At 42.6% G+C, this 18,938-nt stretch overlaps 1 protein-coding gene across 1 annotated transcript; it reads left to right on the top strand.

Annotated features, from left to right (window-relative positions):
* The first annotated feature begins 26 nt into the window (after positions 1–26).
* XPNPEP3 (X-prolyl aminopeptidase 3) lies at positions 27–17,724 on the top strand. The gene is made up of 10 exons (XM_030457558.1): positions 27–381; positions 1,993–2,109; positions 4,541–4,948; positions 6,767–6,969; positions 7,848–7,910; positions 9,291–9,404; positions 11,906–11,991; positions 12,785–12,968; positions 14,440–14,560; positions 15,350–17,724. Exons 1-10 carry the CDS (start codon positions 321–323, stop codon positions 15,514–15,516), a joined length of 1,524 nt encoding a protein of 507 aa, XP_030313418.1. The 5' UTR covers positions 27–320; the 3' UTR covers positions 15,517–17,724.
* The last annotated feature ends 1,214 nt before the right edge of the window (positions 17,725–18,938 follow it).

The following is an 18,938-nucleotide window of genomic DNA, read 5'->3' as shown; positions in this document are numbered from 1 at the left end:
ATTCTAGAAGCGGAGGTGGCGGTGTCCGAGCCGGGTGCAGCATCACTCTCCCGCCAGTGCTGCCGCCCGCCTCTCCCCGTTGCCGGAGTCCCCGCTCGGGGTTGCTCCTCGCGTTTTTTCCCCCACCATGGGAAAGACAGGCGGGCTCCGCGGTCGCCTAAACAGGCGTGGCGCCGCTCGGTAGCGGCGGGAGGGGGAGGGCAGCGCCGGGCGCCCGCGCTCATTTACGGTGTCATCACATGGCGCCGGAGTGGGGGAAGGTCCCGCCAAGCGCGGGCCGGCCGGGCGGGCGGGCCTTGCGGTAGCCGTGTCCCTGGGAGATGTCGCGCCTTCCGGGCCAGAGGCTTGTGGCGGCGGTGAGGGGCTGGCGCGGGTGCTCAGGTCAGAGTCTTCTCCCCCACACTCGCCTTGCTTCGCCTCACAGCGTTGCAGCCGCGGTCGGTGCCGCTGGGCCCATTTCAACCAACTGCGCGACCGGGCTCTGGTGACTGACGGCCCGGGACACGCCGGGCGGTATCGCTGTTGAGAGTCCCCATGGCCGCTTTGGGCGGGCTGCGGTGCCTCCCGCGCCTCCCTTTCGCTGCAGGAAAAAGCGTCTCTGTGGCGGTGGTGTTGTAGCTCCAGTCACGGGGATTCCCTGGAATCTGAGGGAAGAACGGCTGGTGACCTGAAAAATAAAGCGACGATGTGCAAAGCGCCCTCAAAATGCTGCTTTATTTAGCGCCTTTCGTGTTCTCTCGTCTCGTTGCACTGTTTTCTGTGTAGGGGAAAAGAAGCAGTGAAAACGCTCGGTTTCGAACCTGCACAAAAAGCTGTAGTTACTTTTCATGGCCTGGGTCTCCAGGGTGTTACTTCAGTCATATTGTCAGCGCTTTATGTTACCTTGTCCCTTGCTGTGCACAAATAATCTTTGGTTAATGGCTAATCATGCAGAGCCAATATGTAAATCAGGTTTCTGAGTCTCGGCTCCCTGAACGGCAGCCTGCTTTTAAGTCTGTGTTATACTTGTTTATGGTAGTGAAGGGTTGATTGTTATAGTGTGTTACAATAATCCAGTGCTGTGATATGGCGGCATGAATGGGTACTGTAGTAGTAGGCACATGGTAAGTGACATAAGAGAGAAGCAGTTCCCAAAGCATCAGCTGGAAGATGTTAAGGAACTGATTACCTTCTCCTTCCCTGTGTCTGGTGGTTTCTATCTAGGCACAAACAGTTCTTCAGCTGCAGAAGGCTGCGATTGAGGATTCCAAAGCTGGTAAAGTTTGTAACAATATTTAATTTTAGCTTTTGCCTTATTGTGCACACCCCCAGCTCCCAAATGCACACTTGTGCATTTAAAACTTTGGCTGTCTGCTTTGGCTATATAAGGATTTGTAGGTGGCCTATGTAGCTGTATGCTCTTGAGGAAGCATTTTCATTTTGCCTACTGCTACTGTCAAGTAAGTTAAATACATAAACAGGGAATCTTGGGTATATTTAATGGAGAAAAATGCATTGCTGTATCAACCTCTATCACTTGATGATTTATTTATGGCATTATTATTAATAATAATTTAAAAATCTGGAAAGGCCTTGAAAGCTATACAGTTTTTAGACAGGTGGCATTTTTAGAAGCTGTAGTCAAGAAAAGACAGTATATAGGTGCTGTGTCTTTAGCCTGCAGCATTTGAGGGAAGCGAGGGAGAGCCCCAAGTGTAGAAATTGGTCACGTGCAAATTGATGTAGGAGGTAGTTTTTTTCTGGGTTTTGTTTCTGGATTGTCAGGTTTAGCATACATTAATTTCTTTAGGTCTGTTTGTGTAATATTTCATTATGAGTTGTGTGCACGTGGTTTAATAATGGTTGTGGTACACAACAAATATAGAAGGAAGGAGGGATACCTGTATCACACAAGGTGAACGACAGCTACTGAGAGATGGCCAGAGTACAATTCTGCAGTTTGCTAACTGGAAAGGTGCTTTACCTTGACATGGTGTGTTTCTTTTCCTCTAGTTTGCAAGTCATGTGCTCTCCGAAGATTTTCCATCCAGCCTGTCCAGCAGAAGAAGATTCCAAATCGGTATTTGGGCCAGCCCAGCCCCTTCACACACCCACACCTTCTCAAACCAGGTCAGGTTCAGGCCCTGTGTGAGCCAACTGTTGGTATTTTCTCTTGCCTCAGTTATTCTGAGATTCTGTCCAAGGCAGACTGTTGATTTGCTGCATCATACAGGTGTCTGTGTTTTGAGCCATTTATGGTTAACTTATTTAGTCAATAATTATATTTAGTAATTAATTTCTTTGTCTGACATGATACTGATTCCAAAAATAGGCTTCACATCTTAGCTTTTTACCTTTCTCATGGAGTGCTTGATGTCACTGACTTCAGTACCGCAGATCTTTTATGGGGGCGGCATCTTGGGGGCTCATTGTCTTGCAAATACAATAAAATTTATACTAAGGAAGAGTCCTTTGTGGAACTAAAACTGCCAGAATGCTCCATATCTAATGTCCTGTAAGTCACAAAATAAAGGCGTCGTTCAGAAAAGACTTAGAAGAGACATATGGAGAGTTGGACACCCTTCATCTAAAGAACATAGTCTCTTCAGAGGTGTGTTCAAGCTGTGAGGAGAAGAAGAAAAAAGAGACTTGTGGCTATAAATTCAGAAGGCACTTATGAAAGAGAAGTTGAGGCTGTACAGTTTTATGAGTATAATGAAAATGAGATCTAACGGTGATTAGATCTAAAATTAAAAAAATGAGAAGTAAAACATATTCAAGAGTACACCCAGGAAAACATTCTGATTCTGTGTTATTTTTTCATATACAGGGAGAACAGATTCATATATATATACATATTGCAGAATAATTCAGATCAGAAGGGACCTCAGGAAGTTCATGAGGTCCATCCTCTGCTTAAAGCTGAGATAACTTCAATGTTAGACCAGGTTGCTCAGGGCACGGTGTCCCCGTAAATTTTTATTTAATAGAAGAGTGGTGTTTTTTGTAAAATATTACATTGTTTCATTGCAATTATTGTTTCAAGAAGCAAATGCCTTTAAGTCAGAGAATTTACAGGCCTTGTAGTTGGAAGACAAATGAAGTTCACATCCTACCCTGCTGCATCTCCTGAAATTCATTGGGTTTTTTGTGGTAGTAAAAAGCAGATTGGAATGCAGCAGAGTACAGGAAATCTGAAGTATAATATCACAGAAATGTGCTGTCAGATTGGTTAAAAGCAGTTTCTGTGTGCTCTGTCATTTCTAGGTCTACTGAGTAAAACGAGTTTGATGGATTTGTTTTAGTTTGGTTGTTGCTTGTTTGTTTTTTAGAGGCATTTACACCACATAGGCTTTGAGGATGTATGTTGTTGAAAATTTGTAAAGTTTAATACACATGCAATGCATCTGATTTTCTTAAACTCTTACATTGTCAAGAAAAACATTCTGGGCAGAACTTCCCCCTCCTACCCCGCCTATGCAAGAATCCACTTACAGTTCAAGTCAGATTTCAATTTTTATTCTTGACTTGTTACTGTGTAATAAATTAAAGAGGAAGAAAAATTACGAAAGTAGAAAGTCAATAGCATGAAAATGCAGTCAATATTAAAATAAGGTATTAGCCAAAATGCCAGTTAGAAATTATGTATTATTTTTAATCACAGTTAAGGAGTTTCACATTTTTATAAATACATACTTAAGTAGTTGTGGGTTGTTCTTTCAGCTTCAGTCTGGTTTTGGTGAGTGTCTTGATCGCTGTGCTTCACATCCTTTGGGATCAGAGCAGTTTAAAGCATGCTTTCATCTAAGAGATCATTTGTTTATGATTATGGTCATTAGGAATACACTATTTAACTTCAGAAAATCAAAATTGTTAATTGTTGAGAAAAGCTATGTCTGCCCTGGAGAAGATTTCTTGTCTTAATTGGTGTCTGCCACCAGGCTGCAATTCATGGCTTCTTTCTGCTGGGAATCTTGTGACTGGTTAGACTCTGCACCCTCTGTGTTTCTGCCTGATCTCCCAGTATCTGTAACACTCAGTCCGCCCGCCCCTTATGGTATAGAACTCGTTACTTTATGTTGACTTAGTGTATGTTTGAGTAGACAGTGTAGCTTTATCTGAAGAAGGTTTTGCTCAAGCTCAGGAGGTAATCTTCTGTTCAATGTCCAGATGCCATAAAATCCCATCAGTTTCCAGCAAAGTCCATTTCACTTCCCCCCTTCCCTTTCATTCACCTGTCTTTCTGAAAACATCCATCTGGTTTGGATGTTTGTCTAGATCTACCAGACTTTGTCATTTCTGCTTTTGCACAGAGATCCATAACAAAAATCTGATTTGTTAAAATAATTTTCTATCTTTGCATGGTGGAGGAGCTGATCAAGTGAGGATATGCTACTGGGAGGAAAGCTGAAGGGATGCATAAAAAAGCAATGGAAAGAATAATGATGGATCACAATGAAGTCGTGTATGAAAGGCAGGGAGGAGTAGGCAGGAATCAGGGTTGTGTCTAATAAGTACAAGTACCTTGAATTTCTCAGTCTGACTTGTTTTGTGTTCATAGGGGAGGTAACCCCAGGACTGTCACAGGTGGAATATGCTCTTCGCCGACACAAACTGATGGCATCAATCCAGAAGGAAGCCCATGGCTGGGATGGATTGGACCACACAGTGATTCTGTTATCCAACCCCACCTACTACATGAGCAATGACATCCCCTACATTTTCCACCAGGACACTAACTTCCTGTACCTCTGCGGGTTCCAGGAGCCTGACAGCATCCTGGTGCTGCAGAGCATTCCTGGCAAAGCGCTGCCCTCCCACAAATCCATACTTTTTGTGCCTCGGAGAGATCCAAGCCGAGAGCTGTGGGATGGGCCCAGATCAGGCACTGATGGGGCAATTGCTCTCACAGGAGTGGATGAAGCTTACACCATCGAGGAGTTCAGGCACTTGGTGGCCAAGCTGAAAGGTAATAAAAAATGGAGTGGAAATGAAATGAGACGTGGCTTGCAGGGTCTTTGACACCACTTCAGGAGTATCATAAGCCTGGGGAGGTGCAGGGGGTGTGGCAGTATGACAGGGACAGTTGGAAGTTCTTGTTAGCTTTATGAGAGTCACCAATGGAAATGTAGTGTTGAAAATTATAGTTTTTCCTCCCCTCTGGATTTCTTGCACGCCCATATGAATGCCAGTGTGCACATCTGTGAAATGTAAGGAACAGCATAAACTAGGGATAATTGCAAATTATTGTATTGTTTTAGTCATATCTTTTTACTGACAGAGCCAGAACCAGATGAAGCATAAGGAACTTGAAGGTATTTTATTCACAATAAACTTGGAAAATGATCCACACGTGGATGTGGTTAGTTCATTCACCTTCTTTATGTGTATGTTAACTCTTGAAGTACAAACATTGCTGTCATTTAGATGTGTTCTTTTGCATTTAACATCACCATGTAGCCCTAGTGTTTATAATCCAGGGTGAGCTTAAATGCATTATAAAATGAAGCTGAAGGTTTATGACAATATAAAAAGGGCAAGTGCTTGGGGGATTACACAAACAAATAAGAGTGAATGCTGGAGTTTTAAATACCAGCTGAGTTGGTCATTGTTTTGCTTCAAAAAAGGGTACACTGGAAATAGAAAGGTCACAGAAGGGGCAATAAGGGTGATCAAAAGTATGGAGTGTGTGTGAGGTGCATGCTGGAGAAACATCCTCAGTTTGAAAGTGAGAAAATGGTGGGTAAGGGATGAGAGAGAACGTATGGTACACAAGGTGGAGAGAGAATGAGTAGGAATTATTTGTTGCTATTTATTGTCTTTTAGAAAGCAAAGGAAAACCAAATAAAATTATCAGATGGCAGGTTTTGACAGCTTATAAGTTTTAAGTTGTAGATCATTTGTGGAAGATCTGGAATGTCAAAAGGAAAAATGGATTTTAAAGTTTCTTGTTCTGTGTGGGAGACATCCGTGGAAAACAGTTATCACCATTACGAAGATGCAGCCTTGGAATGAAGGAAAACAAAGAAGTAGGGAAGACATGCTACAGGAAATACTCTATAAATGCCCAGTTTCTTAGAGACTTTTTGTAAGCACCTGCTGATAGTTGCTGTCACCAAAGGAGGGCCTAGGTGGACCTTAGCTGTGACCCAGTGTGGCTTTTCTACTCATTCCCATTTAAAACATTCCTTTGGGGAAAATGTGGGTGCTAACTCTGACGTTCTAAGTAAACTTCTACATAGGTAAATATGTTTGTCCCCAGTAAGTTCATCTTCTCTGCATGGCTTAAACAATGGCTCAAAAATGGTTGATAATAACCCTGATCCCATGAGATGGGTGAAAGGTAAATTGCCTTGCAGCATCAGGTGGGATGGGCAAAATGAGATAACAATTCTGAACATGCACTGCTGAAGTGCAGTGGCTCTTAGCTTGCACAAGTGCAGCTTCAATACACAGACTCTGAAAGGATCTGTGCAAGGTACAGTAATGATCAGTGTATGCACTCATGTACAGTGTGTATCAGTGATGATCATAAACCCCAACATTTGCAAAGGAGAGGGGATTTGTCAAATCTACATGCTGTGCATTGGTAATCTTCCAGATTTTTAAGAGATTGCCAGTATCTTGTGACAGCAGAAGTGTCTCTATGATCTGTAAATGCAGATTCAGAGGAAATTAATTTCCTAAATGTAACGGCAGTCTGAGGAGTAGGAGAGAGTTTGTTCAGTACAGGGAGGACATTTCTGCATTTATTTTCATCTGTGTCACCTTTTGTTTTGCATTCCAGGTGAGTCGAACATTGTATGGTATGACTTGACAAAACCAGTGCATAGAGAGCTGCATTCCGACTACCTGGAGCCCCTGGCAGAGATAAAAGCTCGGAACAAAACCCGCATCCAGGGCATCCGACACCTGGTGCAAAACCTTCGTCTGGTTAAATCTCCAGCAGAGATTGAAAGGATGAAGATAGCTGGACGGGTGACAGCAGAGGTATGGAGTCAAGGGCTCTCCAGAGAAACCAGTGCATGCCTTTAAAGAAGAAAGGGGGGAGGGTTGTTGATGGGGTGACGTGGTTTGGAAGGACAGGTTTGGTCTAATTGGTTACTGAACTGCTGTGTCTCAGCCATCATCTGGGCTCAGCTCCCTCTGCAAGACAAGAAGGAACAGGAAGACTGCTTGGTCTCCAGCTTCTCAGTTAGTGTAACTCCAGTGAAGAAAAGCCAGCAGCAGTTAGAATTTTTAAAAAGCAATGTCTATTCAGGAACAGACGTATCCTCTTTACTCTCTTTCCAACTTCCCCTCTTGTTCCCCACCCCATTTTCTTTCCTGTTTACCCTATTGTTTTTGAGGAAATGGGATTTTTGTGAACATATTACCTGCATGTGTCCCCAGTTCCCCCTTACACCTCAAAAACCTTTTTAATTCGTTGACCAGTTTTAAATATATCTGATAGATAACCTCAAATGCAATGAGTTTTTGTGAATATTATTAAAATAGATAGCCAAGTAGAAAAGAGAGGCACAGCTTGACTGAAGGAAAAGGTACATAAAGCACTCCTGTTGTATGCAAGGGAATCCGTAGGTGAGACAACTTGTAAAATGCCAACCAGTGGGACCAGCTCCACTCATCTAATTATTTTTTAAAAAGCAGGGTCAGTCAGCCCCGAGGTACAGTTCCACAGGAAACAGATCTTAATGTGTTGTAGGCTTGACAGCACTCTGCATTTTCAACTGCATCTGGTTCCAAGACAAGCTGAGTTTTAGGCATTTCTCAAAAGACAGCACATTAAAAATAAAAAATAAAATAAAAATAAAGCTGCTGTCAAGTTCAGGCTTCTTTGCTAACTAAAAGGCCCTTCTTCTCCATAGGCTTTCATAGAGACAATGTTTGCCAGCAAATCCCCAGTGGATGAAGCCTTTCTCTATGCAAAGGTGAGTACTTCATGGTTGGAGATGAGACAGAGAGGCTGGATGTTGGTTATCCCTCCAGGAAACTAGAAATGTCAGATCTCTATAATGTAGCTCCCACTGTAGCACATTTCTCTTTCACTCAGCTCTTGTGGTTCCTGGAATGTGCAGAAAATTCTGGTGTGAGGAATTCTGCTGCTGTACTGCCTGTACCATTATTGAAGGAACGTATTGGTTATCTAAGTTGATCTGCATTTTGCATATCTACATTTGTGCATTTTTCTACTGTATTTCAATACCAAACCTGCTGTATCAGGGATACAGTTAGTATCTTATTCTCTAATACAGTTCAATTATACAGAATTAAACTAGTTATCTGCTTGTAAAGGCTGTTTCTCTTTACTCTAGCCTCTTACTACATCAGATTACCACAGCTATCATGAAGCAGTGTAGATGCCTCTTGGTTGCAAAATGCAGACTAATTGGGTGGCACATTTGTTCAGGAGTTTTTTTTTTGTAAGGAATTCCAGTGAGATGCCTGTTAGAGAACCATGAGCAGGATTTGACCCTGTGTTATGTTGGACCTGTACTGATATGGCACTAAGAAGCATTACCAAGTTGTAAAGAAGATTATTTTAATTAAAGTGTATCTTATGTATCAATTTTTTACTCCAGGATCATAAAATATACTTTACTACAAGTAAGCATCCTGGATTGTTCTGTCCCACAGGGTTTTGGTAATTATAGAAAAGACACGTTATTAATTTATTGATAATATGTAGGGTCTTTATAGATGTAAGTTTATTGACTTCCATGCTTTCACCAGCTTCATCACCCAAGAAAGGTAAAATTATTGAGGCTTATAGTGCCTTTTGTTTAGTTTTGGTTGGTTTGTTTTTCCCCTCAGACGTTGATGTAGTGGATGCTTCTCAAACCTTAGTTCAACAATCATGAAAATAGATATTGCTATAAATATGACGGTATCTTGTGATTTAAGAAGACAACAGCAAAACACCACTGTTGTCATGCTGACATTTGGGATCTCTGAAAATTTGTAAAGTATGAAAACTAGAAGTATTACTTTATATAAGAACAAATCATCTCCTGGATTTATGATAATGTAATGAATGTTTGATGCAGGACTGAACAGCTTGCACCAGAATGAGCTTCTGTGGGGCCAGATGCAGGATTAAAACACTTTTGAAAAGTGAATATTCTGTATTTTTCCTCCAGCTCTTGGAAAATCTTCAAGGCTGCTTTCCTTTAGTGAACTGGCTTTTCAGTTTCACTTTATGTTCTACAAATTAAGAAAACAGTTGTAAAACATTAATTTTAATAGCTGCAGGGCAGTTAATCATCTGAATTGGCATTAACAGTTTCCTCCTCTCTGAATTGGTATTCCAGTTTGAATTTGAGTGTCGGGCTCGTGGTGCTGACATCCTGGCCTACCCTCCTGTTGTTGCTGGTGGCAACAGATCCAACACTTTGCACTATGTGAAGAACAATCAGCTCATCAAGGTAAAGCATATGGTGGCTAGTAACCTAGAATTCAGTGCTGTGACACACTGTCCCTCTATGTGTCCTTGAGCTGCTCTTCGTTTTGACTGAACAGATCAAAAAACTCAAGGATATATTTTCAGATGAATAGAGGGAAAGAATCCTGTCCTAGTTAGCTTTGTTGTCAGTGGGAGATGAACATCACAGCATCTTGTCTCTGTCCTTGTTATGCTTCCTGCAGTATTTTTTGGAGTAGAAGGATTTGCAAACAAGCTTGCCAATAACTTCATTTATCAAGCACATCAGCTCCCACACCTTGCGCAGCAGTGCTGGGCAGGTTGCTGACCTCACAGAGGGGGCACCACTGCAGCAGGCAGAGTGAAGGCACTGTGGGGGTCTTCTGTGGTCACTTGCATTGCTTGTCCTTCCTTTGCAATATAGAGGCACAACAGTTCATTCCTGCTCTGGTGAAGCTGAAAAGCATTTTGAACTTGGTGCAGGCCAGCAAAGCAGGGAAGGGGAATGAGGAAGGATCAGTGGTAAATGTTGAGAGGTGGATTAGATGGCTGTAGGTAAATTAATGTGTCTTGCCTCATTTTGGAAATTCACATGATTGAATTGAACCCTCTCCAGTTTTCCTGACCTTTAGATTCAGATAAACATTTTTAGGAGCAGTTCTACTCCCACTGCTCTACTCACGATTCACTTCTCAGAGGAGCATGTTTTTCTTCTGTCTTAATGCAGGATGAAACTTTCCCACTAGCTTTGTCTTTTCTTGAAGCTGGCATGCTAGCAGACCTTGAAATGATCTGCAGAGACAGACATACAATAGATATGACAGGCTGCTTCTGGCAGAAAGAAGCATCCTTTGTTGTACTGTCATCCAAGGTCAGGCATGCTCATGTAACTCCTGTTCTATGAGTTGCTTCTGTTAAAGTTGTTAAATGACTGTTTCTTGGGGTGGTGTTTTTTTTTCAAAACTGTGAAGTAGGAGGTTAAACCCATAAACTTGATTCTTTGTTTTCCTTTGTGTGCTACTTCCTACAGATCTTGTTGTCAAGTAGGGCAACAAAGTGTCTAATTTGGAAGGTATCTGATGGCTGCTTATGGTCTCAAGTGGATTTCATTCAGTACACCACTTAGTGAACTCAGCTTTAAAGAAAGAGGACAAGATGCATGACATAAGGCACTTACAGAACAATCAAACAACAGGCTGAATTCCCTTAGCCAATAAATTATTACTTTGCTTCCTTAATCATTTAGAAGAGGTTAGCTGCTGTAATTTGGATTTTTTATTTAAAGAATTGAACCAGCTATTCTGAAAAAAAATATGCAATTTTAATAGATAGTTTAATAGATAGCCTGTCCAATGGCATAGTGAGATTTGCTCACTGCCAGTTTATCTAATGTGTGTTTGTGGTACCTAACTGTACACAATGATAGTATCTGGCACTGGAAGCGGTGCTAGCAGTGAGAATCTGCTTCTTTTTCCCCTAATGTGCTAGAATTACTCCTTGTCATTCCACATCATGGATGCTGGCACAGTCATGGATCTGTGGAGTGAATCTCTATAAAAGGCCTTGGGTTACATGCAGTGTAAATCCATAGAGAATTTAATCTCACTGCTGTATTTGTTGTTCGTCCCTTTAAGAAGGGAAAGCAAGGCAGTGGTTTTGATCCTGGACAAAATCAAAGAAATCTTCCCCAAGGAAAGTGTTGGACTGAAGGTGTTCAGTGTAACCCAGCCCAACTCAGCACTTAATGAGGGCAAATTCCAACACTGTGGAACAACAAGAGGAGCCAGGACATGTCTTTTCTGTGTGGCTTTTTGAAAGATACCCAGTCAGTGATTTAATTGACGTGGAACAGTTTTGCTGAAGTGAATTTGAGGTTCACATCTCCAAAAATTTTTTCTTCATCAGCAGGTAGATTCAGAAGTATGTCTTAGAGCAGTCAAGGAAGTCCTGGAAGAGAGCAGGGGAGATTCAATAGTGCATTTACAGTAGTGATACACTGTCTGAGAAGTGGTTTTGCTGAGTCCTCCGATATGACAAGGCTAAATTTTTAACTGGTAATGATCTTGTGGGTAGCTCAGAAATCTCTTTTTACTCAAAACCTCCTCTGTCTCAGTCACTAGCAGAGGGCTTCTAGTGGAACGAGTCACTAGTATAAATTGCTGGAGTAAACAGTCTAGATGTGAGTGGGACTGATGTCTGAGAGCACAGAATAGTTCAAGAAAAATGGTGTTTTTTACTGCAAAGTGTTTGAAAATCAGCGTGTTAAATATTCAGGCTGTAGATAAGCCTAACAGTCAGAGACTGCCTTGCAGAGAAACAAAACAACTGGAATAGCTATTTATAAACAGTAGCACCCGAGGTGTTCTGCAAAAGGAGTTCACTTCTCTGCAGCTGCTTTGCAAAAATAAATGCATAATCTCCTTTCCTGCTCGCAGACAGAAAAATCAATTCAGTTAATAGCTGGACTGATCCACAGGGAGGGTTTTTTTTTCTGTTATTCTTCAGGATGGTGAACTGGTCTTGCTAGATGGTGGATGTGAGTCTTCCTGCTATGTAAGTGACATCACACGTACCTGGCCTGTCAACGGAAGGTATGCTATGGTGCTTTGGAGAGTTGTGAGAAGTTTTAAAATAATGGATGGATTGAGCGTATGTGTGTTTAGTATCTGTGTGAGTAGTTTTAACATGTCCCATTCTGTGGATCTTCAGAGTAATCAAATTATATAAAAGTAATCTTTCAGCATAAGAAGATGTATTCCCCACTGCCTCATTAATTACTGCATGAGTATCTGTGGTTACTGCTATTTTCAGCTATTACAGTACATCTGAAGAGCAGAGAGGACTTTTATGCATTTACCTGTGGCTGACTGTGTGTAAGAGAACAGACTTCAGCTGACCCTTACACAACTATGTTGGTAGTGAATTTGCTGGTGTGTGTAGTGAGATGAGGCAACCAGGTGCCACTAATTGCCAGGGAGTGAGCCAAAATGGCCCCTAGTCCTGCTCATGTGCAGTGGGGGCCCACCCTAATCAGGCACAGGTGGGCTTGACACAAGCTCATGCTCACTCCCTGGCAATCAGTGGCACCTGGTTGCCTCATTTCACTACAGGTGTGATATCCCTGTGGTTGTGTGTTTTATTCCTTTATATTTTTTGCTCAAGTGCTTTCTTTTTCCTGCAGTAGCTTTGCCTTACTTTGCTTTCAGGTTAGGTTGTCTGGTGAGAAACACTGCCTCTCTGCTCAGTGTATTGAACAGTGTATTGTTGCAGTGATGCCAGTTGCTTTCCTTTCTGACTTTCCGTGCTTTGACATTGAACTGCATCTGTCCTCAAAATAAGTTCTGGGTAAAGGTTTAATTTGTTCCTTTCTTCAATGGTTTTCAGGTTCACCCAACCCCAAGCAGAAATATACCAGGCTGTCCTGGACATCCAGAAGTCCTGTCTAAGCCTCTGCTCCCCAGGCATGAGCCTAGAAAATATCTACAGCCTCATGCTGAGCCTTATTGGACAGAAACTGAAGGAGTTGGGAATCCTAAAGAGCAGCATCACAGACAGCCACTTCTTCAAGGTTCCTGAAGTTTTTTTTACTCTTCCCTACTAGGTCTGACTGTTTTCTTTTTGTTCTATGTCAGTGGCTTTAGTTTGGCTCAGTAATGCTGCTTTTAAGATTGACTTCTAATTGTTGCCATGCACTGTGCTTTAGTTCACGTGGGCTGGTCTCGGCTCCAGGCTGGATTCCTCTCAGTGCTAAACTTAGAGATATAAGAGATGTATTTCAACCACTTAGTGCACAATCTGGTTTGAAGTAACCCTCCAGTTTTATGAACATAGTAGGAATATTTCTTCTGTTCCACTCTGCAGATCCATTCCCGTTGGGCTGCAGTACTTGTTAGTGTAGCTGCAGCTCCAGAATATGGGCAGTCTGAAGGGACATGCAGAGACATTGAGACTGACACAAAATTCTGCATCCAGAGCTGGTCACAGGCAGTTAGTCATAGATTTGTGATCGGTTTGACATAGCATAAAACTGCAGTGCCACCAAAAGGTACAGCGCATTCTTCTCAGTTGGTTTGCCTGCTGCCTCTTCTACACCTTTTTGTGTCAGTATTGGGTTTCACAGAGCTGCCTGGTGCAGGAAACGGGGAGACTACAGATGAAATAGGATGGGTTTGCACTTAAGAGAAGTTTATCCGGTCCCACTCCCTGCAGATCCGCACGGTTGCTGATGCCATTACAAGGATGATGGTGGAACCAGGTGATGGAACTACCCCTTTGGCAGCAGGACAGATATCTCACAGATGTAATTGTCCTGGTCTCGGCGCAGTAGCTGGAGACGTTCCCGCCTCTGAGCTGCCGGTTTCTGTCACCAGGCGGCAGCACAGCCAGATGAGAGCAGCGTCTGCAGCTCCCTCCCGAGTGAATGTCAAGAGGATGGTGCAGAGCAGGAATTAGCTCTTTGATTCCTGCTGTCAAGGAGCTGCTCTTTGGAGGGAGGGGGATGAGGATGGTGCGGGGCAGGGCGGGGGAGGCAGCGTCTGTGTCCTGTTAGAGGGGGACTAAAATCCTGCTGGAGCTGCTGAGTGAAATCAGCACGGCATTTGTTCTGTTGTGCACAACAAGACTTCTTTGCCACATCGTATGGCAGCTGGATCAGCTGCTGCTGGTTGTCAGGGTTTGCTGGCGGGAGTGAAGCAGGGCTTGGATTTTTAAGGAATAGAAAGGGTTGGGGTTGCAAAGCAGCCTCAGAGAGCCCAAAATTGAATTCTTGCCTGACATGCTGAGGTGGTGAATGGCTTGGGCTGTCCTTTTCAGTGAGGGCAAAAGACAGCCTGCAATATGCTCATGATTGGCACCTGATACAGGTGGGCTTTGAGGGCCATCCAGTTCTGATAAATGGAAGGCAGCCCCTAGTGACCTAGTGATGGCAATAAGGTTGCTAATTAAGTGCATAACTATTCTGTCTCTCTTCCCCATTCTTTGTATTAAGACAATGAACTGTGTTTAGCTGCCTCCATGACATTTGTTTTGTCTTCTGCTAGGCTGTTCGAAAGTACTGCCCCCATCATGTGGGCCATTATTTGGGCATGGATGTTCATGATACCCCAGATATATCCCGATCACTTCCACTCCAGCCAGGCATGGTGATAACCATTGAACCAGGTAAAAAGATACTCAGTCAGTGGTGGACAAAACCATGCAGCACTGAGGATAACAGTATTGCTTTCTGTAGTTATTTGGTCCCTCAGAACAAAGCATTCAGGCCCTTTCTGTCAACGCTGGAAATCATTACAGTATTATTCCACTCCCAGACACAATCAAGGTGACAAATCGTGTGAGTAAATGCTTAGGAGGTGTCTGTGCAGCAGAGTGCAGACCTCAGGCTGTTAGTGTTTGACCCACATCAGTGCAGGTCAATAGAGGTGCAGAGAAACAGGGTCAGTCCACTTGTACTGTGTTCTGTGTTGCTGTGACTGAACTACCACCAGTCACGGGTAGTGTGAGTCCCAAGCATTGCCATATGCAGTTATGAGGATTCACAACTCAGCTTTGCAAATTATACATCTTTCTTTCTACTTGATCATGGATTTGGAGTTGTCAGCTCGACACTGATACTTAAATGGTTGGCTTTTCTCTCTATTCAGAACATTTTAAAAATCATCATTGTGAACATAGTATTGAAATCAAGAAGTGAAAAAAAAAACACCCAAACAGCTGTAATTGTGGAAGTTTTTATTAAGATTCTAATGTCTGTAGGCTCTGAGGGATGATTTCCTTTCTTAGGACATCAGTTGCCATGAATGAGAGGAAAGAGTAGTTTTCCTTATTAAAAATTTTCGGGATCAAAGTCATGTTGCTGAAAAATCCAACGCTGCTCTCATGGTGGTGCAGAAAGGGAAAGGTGTTGTTCTGGACAGCATTGTATGTTTTAATTTCCTTCCCTTCTTTCAGGCATTTATATTCCTGAGGATGATGTTGGTGCCCCAGAGAGGTTTCGTGGCATTGGTGTGCGCATTGAGGACGATGTTGTGATTACAGAGGATGCACCTCTCATCTTGTCTGCTGACTGTCCTAAGGAGATCTACCACATCGAGCAAATCTGTGGCCGCAGCTCATGATGCCTCTTCTCTGCCACTTGCATCCTCTTCAGAGAAGATGCAGCCCTCCAGGGATAAAGATCCCTGTAGCTGGCTGTAGTTGTCAAGTGATGGAGGGTGTGAACAGTTGGGCTGGGAACTGGAATGCAAAAGGCTTGCGTACAGAGGGATGAAAACACAAAGCAACCTTTTCCCAGTGTGTTTTCCTTCTGATTTGATTTATGTTGATGTTGTGCTGTTGTAGGACATGGGGTGGATTCATCCCTCTGCTGTGTGGATCCATCTGTTCTGGTATCCTTGTAAGGATGAATTTTGTCAGTGGCACCAGCAGGACTTCTGCCTGGTCTGTCTCTAATTACATAGGTGCAACTGCTGAAACCAGGGCCTTGTGTTTTCCCCATTAGCAGTAGTTACCCAGCAGTCACATTTTTAAAATGAAGCTTTGATAAAAACTGTTTTTGGTGAATGAAGTGTGTCAGACAGCTATGATTTTTGCAGAGCCCTGGAGGGGAGGGGTTTTTGGTGGTCAGAAAGGTGAGTTTGGTTGGGAGGTAATTTTATCTGGAGCCTGTGGAGAACACTTCCAGTATTTTAAGGACAGGATGTGTTTGGACTTTGTTCAGACATATGCAAAATAGGCCAGCAGCATGGAAAAACATCTCATCTGGTGTTTCATCTTATATCTGTGTTTGATGATTTCAGAAAGGACAGATAGTGCTCAGGAGGCTGGACATACCCATTCTTTCCATCCTCCACATTCACTTCTTTTTGTCCCAAATATCCACTCCAATCTCCCATACTGAGCCCAGTTCTACCTTGGGCAGCAGGGCTCTGTTGGCTGGGCTGGGCTCCACATGATGAGCTGCTGATTGTCACCCAAATTTGAGGTGTCTGATTCTGAGACAATCGTGTCACCTCTCTGGCTTGTGCTGTAATTGTCAGCAACTTCAGCAGTGCATTTTTGAAGCATCTGCCCTTGAGACTTTGTCTCAAGCCTTTACACAGCTTTTATACAGACTATAAAGTAATTCTCCTTTTCAAAGCACCGTGGGCAATGGTCACAGCTGCCTTTGGGTTTTGCCAAGGGCAGTCAGTAACTAATGCTCTGTGATAATATTTTTGAAGCAGCTGCACATGTGATTAGGGGCTGGGGTGGATGACGAGTAAAGAGAAGAGTTGTCATCCCTCAACATCAACCTCCCACCCAGGCCATTGCATACAGTAGTAAATACACTTAGTAGAGGCACATGCAGCATCTGTGTATTTACTGGAAATATTTTGACAATTAGCTACTCAACGTCTGAAAAATTCCTCTCTTCAGCGTACATTCTGTTATCTATGCTTGCTGTTGCACTATATCATCTTACTTCCTTTTGGACAGTGGCTTTCATTATTTTATGTGTTATTCTCAATTTTCTTTCTTTTTCTCTTCCTATATTTTCTATTTTTGACCCACTGTAATGACACTGCTTCCTAATCCATTTTTCTTTCTAATCAACATCACTGCCTGTTCCCTATTTGCCCTTATTCCCCACAATGAATATAGTCAGAAGCATGTGGGTAAAGTTGTCAGGATTCCCAAGTTTGGCCTCTGGCTCTGTTGCTGTATAAGTTCTAGTGAAATCTGCCTCTTTTTTTTTTTTTTGCTTTTTTTTTTTAACCCACCTTTTTTTTTTTCCCCTTTTCTGTTTCATTTCACTCAGTGAAGGTCAAATGGATGACATCTTGCATCTCTACCTGCTTTTAATGGAAGCTGGGTGCATACAAACTGAATTTGGTGCTTGAAAGGCAGCCCAAGACATGCGTAATTTTATTTTTTAAACATGATGAAAAGTTTATGCTTTTATGGACTTAGTGTATAAAGTTTCACCTGGTGAAGAGAATCTGCTAATCTTTGATGGAAGCCTTTGTTAGATGCTCATGCGCTGCAGTTGTAAGTACAGTGTAAATTGTTAAAGGGAAGACTGAAGTGTGGACACAGAACTATTGAATGCTTTTGATGTTGTTCTGGTTTATAACACATTTGTTGTTCCAATTATACCTGTTAGAGCCTGGTCAACTGGGACAAATCTTGGATTTGGGAAATATGTAAGTGGATAAATGAGCCTGAGAACTATGGTGTGTGTGCTGATCCACACATCTGCCTGTGTTCCTAACAGTTAATAATTGTACTTAGTGTAAGTAAGCCTTTGAAATACATATTAAAAAGGTATTTTTAAAATAAAACAACTTGTAGAGTGTAATTTCTTGGGCCACCGAGTTGCATGGCTGTTGAACAGATACAAGCACCTCTAGAAAGAGCATTATGTTTGAGGGAGGTTTATAAATCATCTGTAATCTATCTTGGACTTGAAATAATGTTGCCAAATGTAGGCACACCCTAATTCCTGCTCCTCTCAGGAAAATCCTGCAGCTTGCAAACACCAATAGATCTTCTGAGTGCTGCAGATGAGTGTTTCTGTCAGCAAAGAAGTGTTTGTGTCTCTGCAGAGTGGGGAGTAATGGATCTGCTAGGGCTGCTGTGCTCCATCACAGTAACTGGCATATGATTTATGCTGTGGATTGCCCACGTTGTCCAATTCTTTCACAGTTCTCAGCCATTTCCTGAGCATAATGAAGGTAATATTCATTAGCTTCTGCTAATATTTTGAATCTGTTGTTCCACATAAAGAAAAGTGTATTTTGCAGAGTGTATTAAATTTGAATCTTACTGATCTAAATTTTTGCAGGCTTTTTCTCACTTGATGTTGAGGTGGATAATCAGAGTATCATCTGGTACCTGCGCTCATGCTGCAGTGTCCCTCGAATACAACCAAATCCACGAATGTTTGTCAAGAAACATTTGTCATGACGTCTGTAAAGAAATTCTAGAGAATCCCTTCTCCAGCTGCACATACTCATGGCATCCTTCCCAAATAGCCTTGTCCCATCCTGACAGGTTTACGGTCTGTCCCTGCCACAGAAGATTCCTCATTCCAGCCACTTGGGTGCAGGAGCTGCTTGATGATGCCATTGATGGGATCACTGGAAATGAAAGAGAAATTGAGGTGTAAGTTCACTTGGGAAGAGGTTTTATTGCAACCATGGCAGAGATCTTGAGGGCATTTGAGTACGAGGGAAAATGAGACCCAGCCATCCCTATGGAGAATCTGCTTTGCTTCCATAGGAAGTCCAGGAAGCTTTTCTTGGCTTTCTCGTTTCACCTTCTACAAGGGACCTGCTTTGCCTTACGTAGAGCTAGTTAATAGTAGAGTCCTGTTCTGAGCAGCACTGCTAATTTGCAGGTACCCTTCTGGTATCAAAGGGGAAAGAAAACTGGCATTGAACACAACTTGGCATTCTATCTCTGTTACATGTGAGAAGTACAGGATGTCTGTCCTAGAACTGCATTGTTTTGTGAAGGAAACAGATGATGTAGGAAGAAGCAAACTGAGGGAGCACAT

Source organism: Calypte anna, chromosome 1, assembly GCF_003957555.1.
Source record: "Calypte anna isolate BGI_N300 chromosome 1, bCalAnn1_v1.p, whole genome shotgun sequence".
Lineage (NCBI taxonomy): Eukaryota > Metazoa > Chordata > Aves > Apodiformes > Trochilidae > Calypte > Calypte anna.
Note: the sequence above shows the minus strand (reverse complement) of the source record. Positions and strands in the feature narration are given on the sequence as shown.

Bases quoted from the DNA above. Each gene is read 5' to 3' on its own strand.
- XPNPEP3 (XM_030457558.1), top strand. From the start codon at position 321: ATGTCGCGCCTTCCGGGCCAGAGGCTTGTGGCGGCGGTGAGGGGCTGG. The intron at 7,911-9,290 runs GTGAGTACTTCA...TTGGTATTCCAG, and splicing joins AAGCCTTTCTCTATGCAAAG to TTTGAATTTGAGTGTCGGGC. The intron at 14,561-15,349 runs GTAAAAAGATAC...CCCTTCTTTCAG, and splicing joins GGTGATAACCATTGAACCAG to GCATTTATATTCCTGAGGAT.